The sequence below is a fragment of the Dipodomys merriami genome, unplaced genomic scaffold, assembly GCF_024711535.1.
Source record: "Dipodomys merriami isolate MVZ:Mamm:240054 unplaced genomic scaffold, mDipMer1.0.p SCAF_19, whole genome shotgun sequence".
NCBI lineage: Eukaryota > Metazoa > Chordata > Mammalia > Rodentia > Heteromyidae > Dipodomys > Dipodomys merriami.
In genome coordinates this window covers 15157048-15173186 of record NW_027203270.1, presented here as the reverse complement: position 1 = coordinate 15173186, position 16139 = coordinate 15157048, and the positions used below count along the sequence as shown (strand labels likewise).

Genomic DNA, 16139 nt, shown 5'->3' with positions numbered 1-16139 from the left:
CCCTTTATTTATTTATTTATTTATTTTTCTTGGCAGTGGTGGAGATTGCATCCAGGACCTGGAGCATGCTCAACACCCACTCTACCACTGAGCTACCCTCCAGCCCCTTTTGCCTTTTCTCACCAATGAACCATAGCAGGCCAAGGGATTCAGCCTCTCCCCATTAGGTGTTCTGGTCTGCTTAGGGTTCAGTGTTTGGGACCCTGGTTCCAAAAATAGCCCCTGCCTATAGAAGAGAGATAGGTAGTGTTGGGGGGATCTCAGTCCCCCGCAACTCAGAGTAATTGGCAGACCAAAGTCAAGGTCTGAGAGCCTCAGAGATGGCTAGGTAACAAACCTCCAGCCAGGGAAGGATTGTAAAGGTGCAGCCTGGAGACGTGTGAGCCCAGAAAAAAGTAAAAGTCTGAGGCAGGACTTGACAGACATCACCATGCCAGAGCTCCAGGGGCAAAGGATCATTGTGTGGGTGCTGGGTCCCAGACAGTTTCTCGTTGTGTATGTCTAAATAAAATATTCTACTTTGGCTGGGAATGTGCCTAGTGGTAGAGTGCTTGCCTTGCATGCATGAAGCCCTGGGTTCCATTCCTCAATACCACATAAACAGAAAAAGCTGGAAGTGGGGCTGTGGCTCAAGTGGTAGAGTATTAGCCTTGAGCACAGAGAGGCTTAGGCCCAGAGCCCAGGCCCAGAGTTCAAGCCCCAGGACTGGCAAAAAAAAAAAAAAAAAAAAAAATTTCTACTTTAAACCAGTCAACCTACATGTTTTCCTTTCCCTTCCCTTCTTTACTTCCCTTCTCCTTCCTTCTTTTTTCTTTCTTTCTTTTTGTTTTGTTTTGATAGGGTCCCACTATATAGCCCAGCCTGACCTTGAACTCTAGATTCTCCTGCCTCAGTCTCTCTCAAGTGCTGAGATTACAGGTCAGCACTACCACTTTTGGCTTTTAAACCAGTTTTTCAAATGTGCCCTCACAGCACACGTGGTCCAAAGCACCTGAGGGTTTATGTCTGTAGATTCCCAGTGACTACAAAATGGGAGGAGGGTTCTGTGCTGCAATCTGCATTTTAATTAGTAATTAGTTCTCCCAAGGATTCAGATGTACACTAAGGTTAACTCCTGCCGAAAAGCGTGGGCATCCAGTCAGGGTACCATAATCTGTGCTTATTTTCTTCCTTCCTTCCTTCTTTCTTTCTCTGCCCTGTTTTTATGGTAGTGGTGGTACTAGGGTACCCAAGGACTCACTTTTGCTAGGCAAGTGCTCTATCACTTGAACCATACCCTGAACCTTGTTTTGTTTTTCAGATAGAACTCTGGATTTTTTGAGCTAACTAGCCTCAGATCACAATCCTCCTATTTTAACCTCCCAACCCAGCTTGCTTTGTGTGTGTGTGTGTCCAGGTGTGTGTGTGTGCGTATATGTGTGTGTGTGTGCTACTCCTAGGGTTTGAACTCAAGGCCTAGGTGCTCTCTTTGAGCTTTTTTTTGCTCAAGGCTAGTGCTCTACCACTTGAGCCACAGCTCCACTTCCAGATTTTTGGTGGTTAATTGAAGATAATAGTCTCCCAGACTTTCCCACCCAGGCTAACTAAATACCCATCAGCAAGTCAGATGGCCTAATTACAGGGACCCCGAATTTAGCAGGATACCTAAGACTAGAAGGTGACAAAGTATATAAGTTAAATATCTATTGCTTTAGGACTATTTATTGTGTCCCCTTAGTCCAGAACAAAGCCTATCATTTATCCTTAACTGGGTGGTACACTCAAAAACAAAACAAAACAAAACTAGCTTGTGACATTTTATGACCTTGGTGGCCACATAGACTGGTCACTTGAAAGTCCAACTTGAAAGCCCATCCCCTACCCCCAAATTCCCCTCACATTTTCTACCACCTATGACCAACTGTTACCCATACTAAGGCCAAGACACCCATACTAAGGCCAAGACACCTCCACAAATGAGAATTAAGCTCAAGTCCATACTACAGTCTTGTTCCTCTGCAGCATTAGCACTGATTACCACTCCTGGTTTGTGCCGTTCATTGTCTAGCTTTGTTTTTCTGAATACTTTCCAGGAATCTTCCTGGGGAGCAGGAGCTTTGGGGCTCCATCTCTTCCTCAGAACCAGCCCCCTGCAGGACTTAGCCCATACCAAGCAGCCCACCAAGGCAAGCATTGGATGATATTGCTCAGCTGTCAAACAACAAAGCCTGGCTCTAGCTCTTAACTGTACAAAAGGTCTTGGGGTGGAGGAAGGTTTCCCTGAAGGGATCAGAGGGTAAAGCAACAACAACCACCACAGAAGAAACTTCCGGAAACAGCCTGGGGATGGTGGGGTCAAACCCAGCAATTGAAGTTCTAAAGGAAAGGCAAGTTCAAAGAAGGGGCCCAGCTCTGTGCAAACAGAGTTAGCAGGTGGATGGGTCTCAGCTTCTGGGGGCTTGCACTATGAAAGCCCACAGAAGTGGTCCAGGCAGCAACCTGAGGGGCAGTTGGTGAAATCTTGGAGCAGCCTGTATGCACCAGAACTGTGTGTGATGAACCTGTGCACAAATAGTTTCTGCACATTGTCTTATCTCAAGTTCATGAAGCCAGCTCATGAGCAGCCAACATGGTCCCCCTTTCACAGGTATGGGGAAGCAAGACTGGAAATTGCCGAGGTTACTTACCCAAAATCACAGGGTTGACCAGTAATAGGTCCAGAGTTGAAAACTACCAAATCCTTAGAGCTGGTACTCCACCTATCAACACTGCCTGCCCAGTGCTAGGCCAACCCTGAAAACACATCAGCTCCTGTTTCTTCTGCTGATCCCTTCTGAGCCCCCTTCTTCTGCCAGTCCCCTGGGTACCATGGGCCAAGCCCCCTTGTAGATTCTCTAGAAACCCAGGCTAAGGGGAGGGCAGCTGGGGAAGATAACATTCCTGCAAGGGACTCTTCTCAGAGCTATCCAGAGGATGGCAGGTACCATTCCAATGCTCCCATAGATAGATGGAGGGAAACACTCCTGGAATGGCCAGGTACCTCTTCTGGATCATCAATAGTCACCAGGTCAGTGTCTTTGCCAGGCAAGGTCCCAAGGACACCTCTGTGCTGGATGCTGGGTGCTGGGTCAGAATGCCTAAGCTGGGCGCTGGGTGTCATTGTCAATGCACAAAACATGCTGAATATTTGCTTTGCAAGGATCAAATGCCATCTCTCAGGATCAGCCAGGAGTTGAGACTGTGTCCCCACTGATTCGACACCCAGTCTACTCTGTCTTTTTTTTTTTTTGCCAGTCGTGGGGCCTGAACTCTGGGCCTGGGTACTGTCCCTCAGCTCTTCAGCTCAAGGCTAGCACTCTACCACTTGAGCCACAGCGCCACTTCTGGCTTTTTTTGCTTATGTGGTGCTGAGGAATCGAACTCAGGGCCTCATGCATGCGAGGCAAGGGCTCTACCACTGAGCTACCTTCCCAGCCCTCTACTCTGTCTTAACATGAACCAAGAAAAATAAAGCAGCACATATGCACTAGCAGCTGTGAGAAGTAGTTTTCAAATACTGACTGCTTTAAGGCTATCAACCAGCCAACGAGGTTAAGTATACTAGTTTCTAGGACCGTTTAAAAGATGAGGAAAAACCCAAAGTACAAAAAGGCCACGTAACTAGTAAATAGCAAAACTGGGATTGACCCCAAGCCATTTGCACATTACCAGGATGGCACACAGCCTCCTGGGTTGGGATGGGGCAGCTGGGAAACTTCCCAGGTAAATCCCACCAACTCCTCCCCTACACCCTTGATCAGCCAAGGATTTCTCCAGGCCCCTGGCATCTTTGCTTGTCATTTTTGGAGGGCCCAGATTCTGAAGAATGGGTTTTTAAAATGCCAAAATTGAGGGATGGGCAGGTGGCAACAGTGATCATGGTTCCTTCTATCAATGACAGACTTCCAGTCCTCCTCCTGTTTCTACGTGGCCTTTCAGTGCTCTGGGAACTAACACGGTCCAGCAGTCAATTCAGAGTACTAGGTGGAGAACAGAAGTAAAAAAGTAAAGCCTTTAGTCAGGTCATGAACAGAGAGGAGAAGGAGAAGGATAAAAGGACTTGCATTGTTTCTTGGAGAAGGCTGAGCAGTATTAGCAACAGAGCTGAACTGTCTCCTATAGTGCAGGCGTTGAAGTATGAGATCAGATGTAAACATCTCAAGTTCTTCTGAGAAAAGCCAACTTTCCTGGATTTTTTTTTCTTCTTCTTTTTCTTTTTTTTTTTTGCTTTTGTTTTTGTTGGCTGTGGGTGCCACGCCGACCCCAGTAGAGTCTGCTTAGCATGGGAAACCATCTATCAGACCATGATAGGGGCCTCGAGACCTATCTCTGAGTTTTGGGACTTCACCGAAGTCTACCTCAGAGAATGGGGCTTTACAGAAACCTATCTCCAAGTTTTGGGACTTCACCGAAGTCTACCTCGGAGAATAGGGCTTCTAAGAGGCCTACTCCTGGGAAAAGGCTGGAAAAACCTCTGGGAAAAGATGTGTTTCTGTCTTTCTTCTCCTCATAAGAGTGCCTATCAATCTTTTACTGTTTCTGCTGTTCATTGTACTTACTCATTGTCAACGTTCCCTTATTCAAAGCTCTTTCTTAAGAGTGTTGACGACTCCAATATCTGATGAGTGTCTTAAAAATATGACTAACTCACCAGAGTTAAGTGCTACCCTGAAACCCCTCTTATGAAGGCTAGTAGACAAGTTATAAGCAAATATAAAAGTATTGGGGGTTTCACAAAGTCACTCCAGCAGAAGGAATTATAAGAAATTTACAAGAAGCTGCAGGCACGGCTAGAACAAAAGGAATGTATGGCAGTTGCTGAGATAACTACTTAGGAGAAAGAACTTCCTGGTACTCTCATTTACTAAGAGACTTGCTAGATCTAGGCCTCCGTAACCTTATAATTAAGGCCTCTATAGAAATAAGGTAATGGTGAGATGGTGACAAACGTCGAAACCCATTATATTTCTTAGAGATAAGCCGGAAACAAGTGCCTTTCAGGCGACCAGCTGGTGACCACCTAAGAATGAAGCCCTGCAGCAAGATTGCGTAAACTTTTGCCCCCTTTTCTTATGAAGACTTCTGTTATAAAAGTTTGTTATCCTCTGCATTAAATCGCACTCAGCATCCACTCCTAATGTGTGTGAGTTGTCTGTTTGCCATCTCCCCATCCTATTCCAGGTTCCTCCCCTAGGTATCCTCCGTCGTCCCGACAGAACCCGGTCCGCGGCATGTGGGGCTTGAACTCAGGGCCTGGGGGCTGTCCCTGAGCTCTTTTGTTATAGGCTAGCATTCTACCACTTTGAGCTATAGTTCCACTTCTGGTTTTTGAGTGGGTAATTGAAGAAAGAATCTTGCAGGGATTTTTGTGCCCAGGCTGGCTTTGAATTGCTATCCTCAGCTCTCAGCCTCCTGAGTAGCTAGGATTACAGGCATGAGCCACTGGTGCCCAGCCCCCCCCCCCCATCCTCAGCTTTTTTTAAATTTTAGGCTGGTGTTCTACCATTTAAGCAACACTTATACTTCTGGCTTTTTGGTGGCTAATTGGTGTCCAGAAGCTGGACACTGGTAGCTCACACCTGTAATCCTAGCTACCTAGGAGGCTGAGATCTGAGAATTACCCTTCAAAGAAAGTCTCAGCAGGAAAATCTATGAGATCTTATCTCCAATTAGCCACCAGAAAACCAGTAGAGATGTTGTAGCTCAAAGTAGTAGAGCACCAGCCTACAGCTAAAGAGTGCAGGGACATTGCCCAGGCCCCGAGGTTAAGCCTGATGACCAACCAAAAAATAAAAATTAAACAGAGTCTCACAGATTTGATCCTCAGTTATCAGCTTCCTGAGTAGCTAGGATTACAGGCATGAGACACAGGCACAGGGCTTCATTTGCTTTTTGTGTCCCTTTAGTAGCACTCCAGGTGTATGCATATGAATGGCATATGTCATATGCCTTTTCTTTCTTACACATATTTGTTTCTTTGATAAATATTTTTTGAATGCTTGTTGAGTGCCAGGCACTGATTTTGGTGTTGGAAATACAACAGTGAGCAAAACATCTTGTAGATTATACTGTAGCAAAGACAAACATTATAGACACAAACAACTAGATACAGCTAAGTTGGCAATAGGTGTCATCAAGGAAACTAAGGATATCAAAAGGACATGGGAAGTAGTCAGAAGTGGCTTCTTCGAGTACTTTAGAAGGTGAGTTCTGAATGGAGAGAATCATTGGGCAAGAATGTTTTCTCGGGCTGGAAATGTGGCTTAGTGGTAGAGTGCTTGCCTAGCATGCGGGAAGCCCTGAGTTCAATTCCTCAGTACCACATACACAGAAAAAGCTGGAAGTGGTGCTGTGACTCAAGTGGTAGAGTGCTAGCCTTGTGCAAAAAAAAAAAAAAAAAAAAAAAAAGCTCAGGGACAGTACCCAGGCCTTGAGTTCAAGCCCCATGACTGGCAGAAAAAAAAAAAAAGAATGTTTTCTCAGGCCTGGGGTAAAGAGTTTGCCTAGCATAGAGTATTTCAGAACCTGCACCAAGGAGGTTCAGTGTACAGAAGGAACAAACAATACTATATGGTGAGGGATTAGTAGGGCTGTGCTGAGGGGCAGCAGTATTAGCAGCCTGCTGTTCTATCCTTCACTCCTTTCCTCTCCCAGAGCACTCTCTCTTGGCCTTATCCCATGAGCAGCCTAAGCCAAGCTGTCTCCTTTGTTAGAAGTTTCTGGTTACTACCATAGGTGGCAGTTTATCTCCCAGTGTTTGGAGTTTATTCCCCCACCCCCACCCCACCCCCCAGCTTCATTTCTGGCTTTTTGGTGGTGGTTAATTGGAGATAAGAGTTTCAAGGACTTTTGCTATTCAGGCTGTCTTTGAACTGCAATACTCAGGAAAAGAAGAGGAGGATGGGCTGGGAAGGTAGTTCAGCGGTAGAGTGCATGCCTTGCAAGCATGAGGCCCTGGGTTCGATTCCTCAGCACCACATAAACAGAAAAAGCCGGAGGGGGGGGGGGGAGGAGGAGGAGGAGGAGGAGGAGGAGGAGGAGGAGGAGGAGGAGGAGGAGGAGGAGGAGGAGGAGGAGGAGGAGGAGGAGGTGGTCATTCATTGGCTAGTGACTCAATGGCTGTAACCTAATCCTAGCTACTCAGGAGGCTGAAACCCGGAGATTCACCGTTCAAAACCAGCCTGAGCAGAAAAGTTGGCTAAACTCTGTCCAATTAATCAGTAAACAGTGGCTCAAGCACCAGCTGTGAGTAAAAAAAGTCCAGTGAGAGGTCCTAAGTTCAAGCCCCAATATAGCCTCCTCCCAAAACACACACACACACACACACACACACACACACACACACACACACACACACACACACACACACACACACACACACACACACACACACACACACACACACACACACACACACACACACACACACACACACCAAACAGCATTTTAAAAGGCACAGGTATGAACAAGCCCAGGAATTTAGAATCTCTAGCCACTCAACCTGGTTTTCAACCATCCCAATCACGCATGCGCCAACTAAGTCCCAGGCTCAGCACCTGAGAGCGGCCGCGGTCCCACCACGCATGCTCGGTGTGGGCACAGTCGCCATGGAGACGCGTGGTTCTGGCGGGGCCGTCCGTGTGCCCGCAGCCAGCTCAGCGGCAGCTCAGAGGTCTGGCTGCCCCTGCGCAGGTCGCGATCCAGCTGGCGGATGGCGGGCCACGGTGGGGCTAGGGCCGGGGAGTACGGCGCAGACGGGGAGGAGGATGATGAGGAAGGGGAGGTGTGGCCGGGCGGCGCAGCCGGCTCGCCGCCGTCGGGGTCTAGACTGCCCCCCATTGCAGGAACCACCACAGAGCTGACCAAACGGAAAGTGAAGAGGAAAAAGAAGAAGAAAAAGAAGACCAAAGGGTCTAGCAAGGGGGACGGTAAGAGGAACAGCTGGCGCAGCTGCTCCAGCTCCTATACCTGAGATCACTCTCCCGGGACATCCCCATCCCAGAGACGCCCCCCTCCCCGGAGACCACTGCCAGACCGGAATCAGAAGCTCAGCAGGCCTCGAGGCCCCCACTCCCTCCACGCCACTCAGGGTGTCACAGTGACGACCCTGTGTCCTCAGAGACCCTCCACCCAGGAGCATAGAGACCCCCTCCGACCAGATGCACTCTCCCCATACCACACGGAAACCCTACATCCTGCCCTGGGAATTCTCAATACCCAGAGTCCACAACCCCCCCCCCTCCCCAGGCCCACACTGAGACTTGGTTTGATGCAAACACCCTTTTCAGCTTCCTAGATCCTCAGCCCTAACTCACACATCCTAAACACACCTTCCCTGCAGGAATTTCAAACCCTCCTTCAGAGACACCCCCCACCTTCCACGCTTCCACACGTGGAGACTGGCCCCACTAAAAGACACTACCTGACTACACTCACTCCCATACAGAAACAAAGGCGCCTCTCCTCCCTGTCCCCTCTGTGTGTGTGAAGAACTGCTGCTTCCAGCTTCTGCGTAGACAGCACCACTGTGTAAATGCACTTAAAAGAATCCTCCCTTGTCCTCGAGACTCTAATTAACCAGCAAAACAAAACTGGACTGGAGGTAGGGCTCCAGTGGAGAGAAAAAAGAAAAAAATATAAAACGTGTGGGGGGAAAGAGGAGGAGGAGGAGAAAGAGGAGGAGGAGGAAGAAGAAGAAGAAGAAGCTTTTGGGCTGGGAATGTGGTTTCTTTTTTAGGGGGGGTCTGGTCATGGGGCCTGAACTCTGGGCCTGGGCGCTGTCCCTCCGCTCTTTAGTTCAAGGCTAGTGCTCTACCACTTGAGCCACAGCACCACTTCCGGCTTTTTTCTTTTTGCTTATGTGATGCTGAGGAATATGAACCCAGGGCCTCATTCATGCAAGGCAAGCACTCTACCACTGAGCCACCTTCCCAGCCCTGGGAATGTGGTTTCTTGGCAGAATACTTGCCTAGTATTATTCATGAAGCCCTGTGTTCAATTCCTCAGTACCACATAAACAGAAAAAGCTGGAAGTGGCACTGTGGCTCAAGTGGTAGAGTGTTAGCCTTGAGCAAAAGAAGCTCAGGGACAGTGCCCAGAGTTCAGTCCTCAGTCCTGGAAAAAAAAGAAGGAATGAAGGAAGGAAGGAAAGAAGGAAGGAAGGAAGGGAGGGAGGGAGGGAGGAAGGGAGGGAGGGAAAGAAAAAGAAAATGGGAAGGGATAGTAAGGGGAAACAAAGGAGGAGGCAACAATGCTTGATAAGAAATGTACTCATTGGGCTGGGAAGGTGGCTCAGTGGTAGAGCGCTTGCCTTGCATGCCTGAGGCCCTGGGTTCGATTCCTCAGCACCACATAAGCAAAAAGAAAAAAGCCGGAAGTGGTGCTGTGGCTCAAGTGGTAGAGCGCTAGCCTTGAGCTGAAGAGCTGAGAGACAGCGCCCAGGCCCAGAGTTCAGGCTCCACGACCAGACAAAAAAAAAAGAAAGAAAGAAAGAAAAGAAAAGAAATGTACTCATTACCTTGTAACCCCTCTGTACGGTATTTTATTTTCACAATGAAAAAAAAGAAAAGGAAAGAATCCCTTCCTGTATAGACTCCACTCACTATCCACCAAAAAGCAGCCTTGGACTTCATAGCAGTATGCCAGTCACTGCCACAATCTTTTATAATCCCTAACTCCCTTCAAAGCAGCACCGTACAATGATAGGCCACCTACTGAATGCAGCTAAGGTGCAACTTCCCTATTGTGGGTACGTACACACAGATACAACTAGATATTCACATGTCTGGATCTCCCCTCAAAAACCACCTGCTAGGACCTGGATGTTTTACCCACACAGGAATCTACAGGGGTACTCAGTCTCTCACCAATCCCTTCATAGGTATCTACACAACATGTGCCACAGACCCCATCCTTGCCCTTCACCAAGCTCCTCTCCTCCACTCTCCAAATCCCTCAGTGGAGGCCCCAAGTGCCCACTGGAGAAGAGAGTACAGCAGTGACATGGAAGGCCCTGTCCTGTATGCTGGGAGTCTTCTACTTCAGTGGCTTTGGCCTTCAGGGAAGGGGCTCTGGCATCCGGTCCTGCTAATCCTGGGTGGTGTTTGTGGCTCTTGTTGTGGCTCTTCTGTCTGGGGATGGAAGGAGCAGCCATCTTCCCCAAGTCAGCCTTGTGTTTGGGAAGGGAACAAGGACTTGGGAAGATTAGAATTGCTTCATCAGGTGGAGTCATAATAAAAAGGCAAAACAAATTTTTTAAATAAAAAAATTCTAGCGCAAAAGGCAAGCCAGAAAGTTTAGTATCTCTTGGGTGTAGCTTTAGGCTGTAGACATTACAGTGGCCATGTGGCATGTACCTCAGACTGTCAGCAGGGGACACCAAATAGTTTCAGAAAGGAGTAAGGTAAGAACATATCATGATAGGGGTTTTTCACCCTTCTTTTTCTTTTCTCTTTTCCATTCCCCCTTTTACCTGGAAGGGGTGGGGGGTCTGTCCCCTTCAGCAAAAAGAAGAAAAAGATGAACTGATGAGCGAACCACAACTTAGGGTTTCTATATATGTATCATGTGATTTTGAAGTGCCATTGATGTGAAAGAGAGAAAGGAAGGAAGAAAAGAAAAGATGGCTGGATACTGATGGCTCACACTTATAATCCTAGCTACTCAGGCGACGGAAAACTAATGACTGAGATTTGGAGCCAGCCTGGGCAGAAAAATCCGAGAGACTTTCATTTCCAATTAACCAGCAAAAAGCTGGAAGTGGCCAGGTGCCAGTGGCTCACACCTGTTAATCCTAGATACTCAGGAGGCTGAGATCTGAGGATCACAGTTCAAGGCTAGCCAGGGCAGGAAAGTCTGTGAGACTCTTATCTCCAATAAACCACCAGAAAACTAGAAGTGGTTCAGTGGCTCAAGTGGTAGAGCGCTAGCCTTGAGCTGAAGAGATGAGGGACAGTGCCTAGGCCCAGAGTTCAAGCCCCATGACCTACAAAAAAGAGCTGGAAGTGGAACTGTGGCTCAAGTGGTAGAGCACCAGCCTTGAGCAAGAAAGCTAATTGAGAACATGAGGCCCTGAGTTGAAGCCCCAGGACTGGGCACCAAAAAAAAAAAAAAAAAGGGTGGAGTGGGTGGGGGAGATGAGGGAGGTAGAAAGAGAAGGAGGGAGAGAATAAGGCATAAAGCAGAAAAAATTCCTGATTTGGCCTAGTATCCATTTCACCAGTCAGATTTAGGAAGCATTTCTCTTCTGCTTTTGTTCCGTCATAAAACGTCTAGACTGGTGGTAGAGTCATAGCCTCCTAGGCCTGGAAAGCATTTCAGTGACGTGTGGTGAGGTGGGGGGAGAGGGAGGGGCACCAGGGCACAGTGGAAAGAAAGGGCACTAGGAGCCAGGCCAGCCTTAGATTTCCCACCCCAGTGTGGCACCGACAAATTCATGATACTCTTGGGTCCTCTTGGCTGGGTTGTAATTTAGCATGCAAAAAGTAGGGGGGGAGGATGCTCCTCTTGCCCACAAACTGACAAAACCCTGCAGGCTGAGGGGTGAATGAAGCTGGAGGAAAAGAGCTATCTGTGGAGGCTTGCAGGGTGGGGGGGGGGGCATCTTCCCAGGCTGGGGGGAAGAAAGGGCCACAGACATTAACTTTCTTCTTCCTCCACTCAGCAGAGAAACACCAGAGTCAAGGCCCGAAGACTCAGACCCTTTCCTCATCCTTCCAGGACATTTTAAGTCCCAGCAAAGGCCACAGCCCCAGGGAAGAAAGCCACAGCACGACGTACCCCCAGTGTGCCGAAATAGAAAAGAACCTCCCGAACCAGGTCAACGAAAGCCTGCGCTGGGATGGAATTCTCACCGACCCAGAAGCAGAGAAAGAAAGGATTCGGATATATAAACTGAACCGGAGGAAGCGGTACCGCATTTCAGCCCACAAGGGCTTCCCTCCGGATCCCAGCCCCGAGAAGACCCCTGACAACTTACCCTACCTCTCAGACAAAGACTGCAGCCCCAACCGTGGGCAGGCCCCCTCCAAACTGGAGCCGGCGCACCCCCACTTGGACGGCAGCCCTACCACAAAGCTCACGCCCAATGATTTAGCCAGTGATCTGACAAAGTAAAATCTATTCACAAGGGCTGACCAGCTCCTGTTCCTCCTGCTCCTCCCCACCCCCTCCTCCTCTTCCTTCTCCCCACAAGTTTATGTGTTCAAAAAGGAGAAAAGGAAGACCTGTCTCTGTCCAGTGTGTGGAGGAAGCCAGCATCTAGTTGCCAATGCACATGCCTGACCATCAGCCATTTAGGAAACATGGTACTTTTACAGAACTGCTTTTTTTCTTAAATAAACTAGCATTTCTGTTTGTTATTTAATGTCTCATTATAGCTAGCTACTACCCTCCACCCCTAAGAAGAAAATATAGAGATTATATCATTTTCTTTCTTTCTTTCTTTTTATTTTTTTTGCCAGTTCTGGGGCTTGAGCCCAGCTCTGTCCCTGGCATCTCTTTGCTCAAGGATAACACTCTACCACTTGAGCCACTGTACCACTTCTGGCTTTTTCTGTTTATGTGGCACTGAAAATGGAACCCAAGGCTTCATGAATGCTAGGCAAGCACTCTACCACTAAGCCACATTCCCAGCCAATTTCTATTATTTATTTATTTATTTATTTAGGCAATAGTGAGGGTTGAACTTGGGGCCTTGTGGTTGGTAGGTAAATGCTCTATCACCACACCTCAGTGCTTTTGCTTTTAGTTTGTTCTTTCGATTGGAGTCTCATGCTTTTTTCCTGGGCTAGCCTTGGAGGACTGTGATTCCCCTACCTCCACCTCTTCACTCTTCAGTAGCTAAGACCGCTGGCATGTACCACTATACCTACTTTTTGGTTGTTTTATTTTTGTTGTTGTTTCGTTGTGTGTGTGGACGCACACACGTGCACATACACTGATACTATACTTTACTGTACTACTAATTCTAAATTTGTATTCCTCCCTTCCACAAATACTTTTATTGAGTGAGCACCGTGGATGGTCTTAGTTTGCATCTGCTCAGCTGCAGGCCCTGAGATAGGAATTCAAAGATGAGATTATTTGGGAGGTGAAGGAAGGCCAAGCCAGAGCAGAGAGCCAGCCAGGCAGCAGTGTTAATCCAGCTTTCCTACTGCACCACTTGATCCCTCAGTGAGGCATGGGAAGTAATTCAAAGCCCAGCTCTCCCCACCCCATGGCAGCTGAGGAGGGCTGGGGTATTTGGACTCGCCACAGCATTAGTGTAGAGCTGGTTAAACTAATCTCCCTAATAGGCTGTGAATATCCTTGCATTTCTTGTTTTTTTTTTTCCCCCCTAGTCCTGGGGCTTGAACTCAGGGTTTGGGCAGTGTCCCTGAGCTTTTCCGTGCTCAAGGCTAGTGCTCTTATCACTTGAGCCACTGTGCTACTGGGTCACATGCAGGAGTCTCGGGGCACACAGGAAGTGCCTTGGAAGATGAGCTGTGAATGTGCTTAGTGGTAGAGTGCTTGCCTAGCATGCATGAAGCCCTGGGTCCAATTCCTCAGCACCACATAAACAGAATAAGCCAGAAGTGGCACTGTGGCTCAAGTGGTAGAGTACTAGCCTTGAGCAAAAGAAGCTCAGGGCAGTGCTCAGGCCCTGAGTTCAAGCCCCAGCACTGGCAAAAAAAAAAAAAAAGATTGGCAATGGCTTCCATTGGTGGTGAGGTATGGAGAAGATGCCCAGGTGTGATCTTGATACCATGGAATCATGATTATAATTATGAGCTTTGATCTTAAAACCAACTTTATCTCTTCTTCACCAATCCCTTATTTTCCTCACTATTTTGTGTGGTAGAACCAAAGTGTAGTAATTTCATAAAGCATCTAGACTGGTGCCTGGCACCTGGAAAGCACTCAAGCTGTTGAGAGTTTTGACCAATGACATATTAGGTAGACATAGACCCACAACCACTGGAGAGATTGTCCTGAATGCTGGTGTGGATCTTGCTGCATGGAAGGGTGAGCTTCACAAAATAAACGTGGCTGTGGCGGGCAATCAGCAGATACAAACCACACAACAAACCTAACCTGCAATGGGAGGGGAATGAGGACATAGGAGGATATAGCAAGGGTCTGAAAAGCTGGTGGCCTGGGGGTTTAGACCAGATTGGAGCCTGAAATCAAATGGGAATCTGTGCTGAAGAAGGAAATAGAAGCAATTGGGGAAAATAATGCTCCTATAAATGCAGAAGTAGCTTCAACTTAAACTACTTTGGGTTGGAAGTTTTGGGGTTTTTGATGTTGTTGTTGTTGTTTTGGTGTGGTTTTTTTGATGCCTGCTTTAGGGTTTGAACTCAGGGTCTGGGCATTGTTCCTTTTTCATTCAAAGACTGGTGGTTTACCACTTGAGATATACCTCCATTTTTGATTTTTTGGTGGTTAATTGGAGACAAAAGTCTCATGTACTTTCTTGCTCAGGCTAGCTTCAAACTGTGATCCTCAGATCTCAGCCTCCTGAGTAGCTAGGATTACAGGTGTGAGCCACTGGAGTCCAGCTCTGAATTAGACATTTTAAGGCTTTTCTCAGATTCAGGCTGTATCCATGAGTACTTGTCCACTAGCAATGAGAAGAAAACATCATGAGAATCAGCTTATAGGCAAGCAGATTCGAAAGCCCAGTCCAGGGTTAGCTGTTGGCTTCAAGCATGGCTAGATCCAGAAGTCAATTGTGTTCTCAAAATGTCTCTGTTTGTCTGTCTCTGTCTCTCTGTCTCTCTCTCTCTCACACACACCCTCTGTATTATCTTCATCACCTCTGTCAGATTCATTTTCAGTCCAGTTCTCATCACAGGTGGCCAAGGGGGCCACTCACACCATTACAGTCCTACAAAGAAAGCACTTGCTCCTAATTTCCTCCCAACCCAGTATCCCTGCTAGTCCCAGAGCTGGTCTGTGGCCTGGTGAGGGTTATTTGCCCATCTCTGAACTAACCATAGCCGTCAAGCAAATGGATCACCTGTTAAAGGTTCACAGACCTAGAATATGGAAGGAACCCCACTGGATATATCATTTAAGCAGATTATATATTATATATAAACAGATTATATATTATATAGAATCTATATGGTCTTAGAGTGGTTCCCTAGAGACATAGGAAGTGAAAAGGCTTGCCACCAAACTCCCAAATAAAGAATATCCTGTCTCCTCTCCCCACTTTTTGCGGGGGAGAGGAGGAAGATAAGGTCTTCTCATAATAGTCCAGCCTAACTTCAAATGCACATCATCTTCCTGCCTCAGGCTCCTGAGAGTCGAGGATTACAGGTGTGTACCACCACACCCAGCTCTGAATGATTCAGTTTTGAAAGCCTGATCAAGGGTCACAGGAGTGGCTAGCTCAGGCATGAATTAATCTCAACTGATCCTGGACTGACTGGGCACTTCTCTCTGAACTACTGGTACTTGGCCAATGCCAGTAAATATATAAATATAAAAGCTGTACAATCATGGGTCCATGAGTAGTTTGGGAGCAGAAGGTATCTGACCATCCATCATCGCCCTTTTCAGTAATAATTAGGTTGATGGTTTGCACTTGGTTTGTGGAAACTGGGGTGGGGGTGGGGCGCATTCAGTTAAGCACAGCTATACTGTACCCAGTGACCAGCTTGCAAGACGCCCTGAATAAATAGACTTATGATCTTTACATACACCAGTAGTATCTTGCTAACTTTTAGTTAATTTTAAGTAGTCTCATGAACTCTTTGCCTAGACTGGCCTCAAACAATGATCCTTCCAATCTCAGCCTCCTGAGTTGATGGGATCTGTGCTACTAGACCTGGTCCTAGTACACATCAATATAAATGGGGAGGAAAAAAAATACTGAATATGTTTACTACTTGATGTACTCATTCTGGGAGTTGCATTTAGCTGTATTTCCCCTTGTTTTGACAGTACTGGGGTTTGAACTCACAATGTCAAACATGTAAAATAGGCACTGAACCACTGAACCCATGCCTCCAACTCTTTTTTCTATCATGTCAGCCTGTTCTGAGGTCTCCCTGCTTATGCTTCCTTGTGTCACTGGAGATGACAGGCATGTGTCATCTCCCCCAGACTTCCAATGAGATAAGATTATTATG

At 47.3% G+C, this 16139-nt stretch overlaps 1 protein-coding gene across 1 annotated transcript; it reads left to right on the top strand.

Moving 5' to 3' along the window:
- The first annotated feature begins 7673 nt into the window (after positions 1–7673).
- On the top strand, positions 7674–12377 carry Liat1 (ligand of ATE1). Its single transcript, XM_070026763.1, has 2 exons — positions 7674–7946; positions 11684–12377. The coding sequence occupies exons 1-2, from the start codon at positions 7730–7732 to the stop codon at positions 12130–12132; spliced, it is 666 nt and encodes a 221-aa protein (XP_069882864.1). The 5' UTR covers positions 7674–7729; the 3' UTR covers positions 12133–12377.
- Positions 12378–16139: the final 3762 nt, after the last annotated feature.

Excerpts from the sequence above, each read along its gene's own strand:
- Liat1 (XM_070026763.1), top strand. The coding sequence starts at position 7,730 with ATGGCGGGCCACGGTGGGGCTAGGGCCGGGGAGTACGGCGCAGACGGG. Across the intron at positions 7,947-11,683 it reads AGGGTCTAGCAAGGGGGACG|AGAAACACCAGAGTCAAGGC; the intron begins GTAAGAGGAACA and ends TCCACTCAGCAG.